Genomic DNA, 4,145 nt, shown 5'->3' with positions numbered 1-4,145 from the left:
GTTGCGGGTGTGGTTGGTTATGGCGCGGCGGTGGCTATGGAGGAGAGCCTTGGTTTCGTGGCCAGTGCGTTGACGATGGAGGCTCCGGAGAGTGACGCCGTTAGCAGCGAAAGGGAAGAGTGGTACCAAGCAGATGCAGCAAGGCGCGGGGTCCTGGAATGTGTTGTAGAAAGTTTAAGCCAGGATGTTGGGAGCCAAATGGAAACAAATCTTTTTGACCAGCTTGCGACTGTCAGTGCGCTGCTTTCAAGCACGGAAGAAAGTGTTGCTATTCCAAACAGCCTTCCGCAACATGGTCGTATGTTGTCAGATGCACTTGAATCTCGGTTTCAGTGTATTCTGCGATGTCAAAGGATTCCTCTGACCAGGGAGGTATGGGTGAAGCGGACTGTGGATGTGGCCGAATTGTTGCATCACGCCGTGCCTCTTCTAAAGCAATCTGCGATATGTGCAGGTGCCAATGTCATTGCGCTATGCGTCAAGAACGTGGTGCATATCGAAGAGCAAGACGAGGATGCGACTGTACCTAGTGGGGCAACAGTATCAAGCCCCACATTGGATGATGTTGAAGATGTGGAGCTGAGGAACAAGTTGAGAAGACTTTTGAGACCCGTGTTGCTTTGGCTGGAACAACCTGGGGAGAACGTAATAGCAGAACTGATAGTGGCTCGGTCCGGGTTTGGCATGCAGCGAAACCACGGGGTTCGAGCGTTTGGCTCAAGCGGACAATGCGTGGACAATTGGCTTCTTTTGGAAGGATTTGGGCGCGGTGCAGATGAAGAGGCGATCATCCCGCCGGCAGCGTTTGGAGAACAAGAGCGCGGGAAGAAGCCCGTGGGTATGGCGGGAGTTGTGAAGTTGAAGCGAACGTACTCTACATTTGCCAGCCTGGCTGTATAAGCAGGACGGAAGTTGATAGACTCATCCGCTCAGCAGCGGACGCTCACAAGTCTAATTTATGATGTGAATAAACTGTAGTGATGGTGTGTTTTACTCGTTCAAGGTCAACTTAGGATTGGCTCCAATGCTAATGTTGTCATCCACGACATTATCTGTGGTTGGGCGTGGCAGTAACTGGTGACGAAAAAGACACAGCCCCTTGCTCCGCATATCGCTTTGACGTGGCAGCAGGTACCGGGGCTGGTATATCGACAGCAATGCGGGCCGCACTGACTCGATGGCGAAAGCGTGCCCTCTGCTGCACATCGCCCTCATCATGGTTCAAGATGGTCTCCAAGCTCATGGGATTCTTCCGCTCTCCCTCCTCTTTGTTCCCGCCCTTGGCTTCCATGGTATTCCCCTTGACATCGGCGTTGAGCAGTTTACGTCGCTCTGCGACGAGGAGGGAATTCAAGCGGAGCGAGTGAATGAGTTGGGCCTTGAGCATCTCTGCGCGCTTTCGGGAGCGCTCACGAGAGCGTCGCGTGGCCTGGCGGTTCTGCTGAGCGCGCAAGGCCTTGCGCTGGGACTCGGTGAGGTCGGGGCGCTTTTTGCGACGACCGCGCTTCGGGCGGGGAGTGGCAGTCGGGACTGACGCAGTCGCGTCTGCGGCACTGGATGTGGGCATGGTGGACGTCATGGTGGAGGTCATGGCAATGAGGGGGGAGGGGGACAGAGGAGCGCCTGTGGCAAGGAGCGGGGAGGTTGATATAGAGTCAGCATGTTGACGGCATGTTGGTGAACGAAGGGAACGGCAGTTCACCCGGGTGGTGGGGTAGGAGACGAGTTTTGGCTTGGGGATGGCGGATTCCTTGTGCTTGTTTGTGTATTGACCTTGGGTATTGAGAAATAGAAAAGAATTACAGTACACATCAGTGGATGACGGGATGTTTACAGTGGGGGGGCATGAGGGGGCGGTATGGGTGGCTGCCACGTTGCGGCGGCAGTAATAAACTAAAAAATGTAAAGAAACCGAACGTGCCGCATCGCCTTGATTGCTCCCCGAAAAACATCCGCAATTCACCCAATCGCCGCCACGCATTGCTGCTCGACCGCGAGGCCACCTTTTTGTAAAGTCCAACGTGACACAGTCCCATAGCCGCACCGTCAAATACTCTCGTGTACCAGCCTGTGCCCCCGTCCCAAGGGCCGTCACTTCGAGCCACCCCCTGTGTCCATCTCTTCGTCCTCGAAAAGGGATTACCCCTACGCCCCGCCCTCTTTCCCCCCCCCCGCCCCGACGACGACGACGACGACGAGCGCCGACCTACGGCGGTAAGATGCAAGCCGTCATGGACGTCGATGGTGCCGCCCAGACGCTCCCGCCACCCCATTCAACGTTCGCTACGCACTGCTACTCGCTGCTCGGCACCAATTTCGAGTGCCCCGATCGCTACCACTTGAACCGGCCCGTCGGGCAGGGCGCCTATGGTATTGTGTGCTCCGCGCTGGATGTGCGCACGAATGAGAGGGTCGCTATTAAGAAGATTGCAGGCATTGTGGATAATGTTATCGACTCCAAGAGGACGCTTAGGGAGATGAAGCTGTTGAGGCATTTTGACCATGATAATGTCATTCGCATTAAGGATGTCTATGTGCCGTCGAGGGACGGGCCCAACTTCCAGGATGTCTACACCGTCACCGAACTCATGGATACCGACTTGCATCAGATTATTTCGAGCAATCAGGAGCTTAAAGGCGAACATTGTCAATACTTTACTTACCAGATTCTCAAGGCCTTGAAGCATATCCACTCGGCCAATGTGTTGCATAGGGACCTCAAGCCGTCTAACATCTTACTAAACGGGAACTGCGACCTCAAGATATGCGATTTTGGCCTCGCCAGGGGGGACCCCAACGACCACGAGGCCCTCACTGTTTACGTCGCTACGCGGTGGTACCGTGCTCCGGAGATTATGCTTTCATATCGGGGTTACACGAAGGCCGTGGACATTTGGAGTGTCGGGTGTATTATCGGCGAGCTCTTGTTGAGACGGCCCATGTTCCCGGGTCGTGATACCGTGCACCAACTGCACTTAGTGACGAATGTGACGGGGACGCCGACGCCGAGCGATTTGGCGTCCATCAACTCGGAGAAGGGGCGGCAATTTGTGGAACAAAATCTCATGAACAAGCCGCGCAAGTCGATGAGCGAGCTGTTTCCAAATGTGAATGAGCAGCTTCTGGACCTTCTTGGAAGGATGCTGGTTTTTAATCCGAGCCAGAGGATTACAGTAGAGCAGGCGTTGACGCATCCCTACTTACTTGATTTGCACGACGAGTATGATGAGCCGGTGTGTCCATCTGTGTTTAACTTTGAGTGCGATCATATGGAAAAGGTGAGCAAGACGGCGTTGAGGCAAATGATTTGGGCCGAAGCCAACATGTATCGGCAAAGGGATATGGAAGAGCTTGAGAGACAGGGAATGCGGTAAGGAAGGGGCGTGCATGTGTGCGTGTGTATAGAGTGTGAATGATTGCAATCAATGATTGAGGCACGTGCTGTCTTTTTTTTGTTTTGGTATGACGATTTCTACTGCCCGAGCTGGGGACTTAACTGAGGTTTAAGGCTTCGCGCTAGGACAGCGGACAGCGGGGATAGGGACTTATAGGGGAATGGTGAGAGATTGCGGGGTATGTAGTAGACGAAAAGTGGAGTGGGTTGGGCATGTCGAAGTTGATCTTGAATCTGTGCGCGTAGCAATGCTTGCGTGCGTGTCGAGCAATCGGTGTGGGAATCATAGATTGGGGGCATGCGAGCCGGAGGCGGGACAGGGGAGGGACGAATGGGGCGTGTGGAAGGACATGGGTGTGGTACCGGGGTGCAGGCGCAGGAGGAGGGGCGGTGGGAGAGCTTGAGGTTCTGAGGTGGGAGCCTACAAGGCTTGAAAGTTTAGGACTGCACCGGCGGGGTAAGTGTCTCCAAGAAGGGCGGAAGGCGGATTATTGGCATTGATGGCCTGGTGGGACGCGTTGATTGTTGTGCGCAGCATTAAAGAAATATACGGCAAAGTCGGAAGTGGAGGACGGCGCCCGTGCCACGTTGTGATTTACACTCTAAAATTAAAACTGAGAGCTAGCGAAGAATTTGGGCCCATTTTATTGCAATTTTACGCTGCTGCCTGCCGCACTGCCGATTCAAATGCTCTGCTCTGCCCACCAACCTTTTCCCTCCTTGTCATCACTGTCCCCCGCCCCCCCCCCCC

At 54.5% G+C, this 4,145-nt stretch overlaps 3 protein-coding genes; 1 reads left to right on the top strand and 2 right to left on the bottom strand.

Moving 5' to 3' along the window:
- CHC_T00005180001 (hypothetical protein) overlaps nucleotides 1-996 on the bottom strand; it is a 2,657-nt gene extending 1,661 nt beyond the window's left edge. The window contains exon 1 of the mRNA XM_005716549.1: nucleotides 1-996. This exon is cut by the window's left edge and continues 1,160 nt beyond it.
- A 52-nt stretch (nucleotides 997-1,048) lies between these two features.
- CHC_T00005179001 (hypothetical protein) lies at nucleotides 1,049-1,981 on the bottom strand. The gene has a single exon (XM_005716548.1). It carries the CDS (start codon nucleotides 1,979-1,981, stop codon nucleotides 1,049-1,051), a length of 933 nt encoding a protein of 310 aa, XP_005716605.1.
- Nucleotides 1,982-2,231: 250 nt separating this feature from the next.
- CHC_T00009267001 (Mitogen-activated protein kinase 3 MPK3) lies at nucleotides 2,232-4,002 on the top strand. XM_005716547.1 is given in 2 exon segments: nucleotides 2,232-3,374; nucleotides 3,375-4,002. 1 exon segment carries the CDS (start codon nucleotides 2,232-2,234, stop codon nucleotides 3,372-3,374), a length of 1,143 nt encoding a protein of 380 aa, XP_005716604.1. The 3' UTR covers nucleotides 3,375-4,002.
- The last annotated feature ends 143 nt before the right edge of the window (nucleotides 4,003-4,145 follow it).

The sequence above is a fragment of the Chondrus crispus genome, genomic scaffold (genome assembly GCF_000350225.1).
Source record: "Chondrus crispus Stackhouse genomic scaffold, scaffold_271, whole genome shotgun sequence".
Classification (NCBI taxonomy): Eukaryota; Rhodophyta; class Florideophyceae; order Gigartinales; family Gigartinaceae; genus Chondrus; species Chondrus crispus.
The sequence above is the reverse complement of the archived record's forward strand: the minus strand, read 5'-3'. Positions and strand labels throughout refer to the sequence as shown.

Coding starts and splice junctions, on each gene's coding strand:
- CHC_T00005179001 (XM_005716548.1), bottom strand. CDS start 1,981: ATGCGTGGCGGCGATTGGGTGAATTGCGGATGTTTTTCGGGGAGCAAT.
- CHC_T00009267001 (XM_005716547.1), top strand. CDS start 2,232: ATGGACGTCGATGGTGCCGCCCAGACGCTCCCGCCACCCCATTCAACG.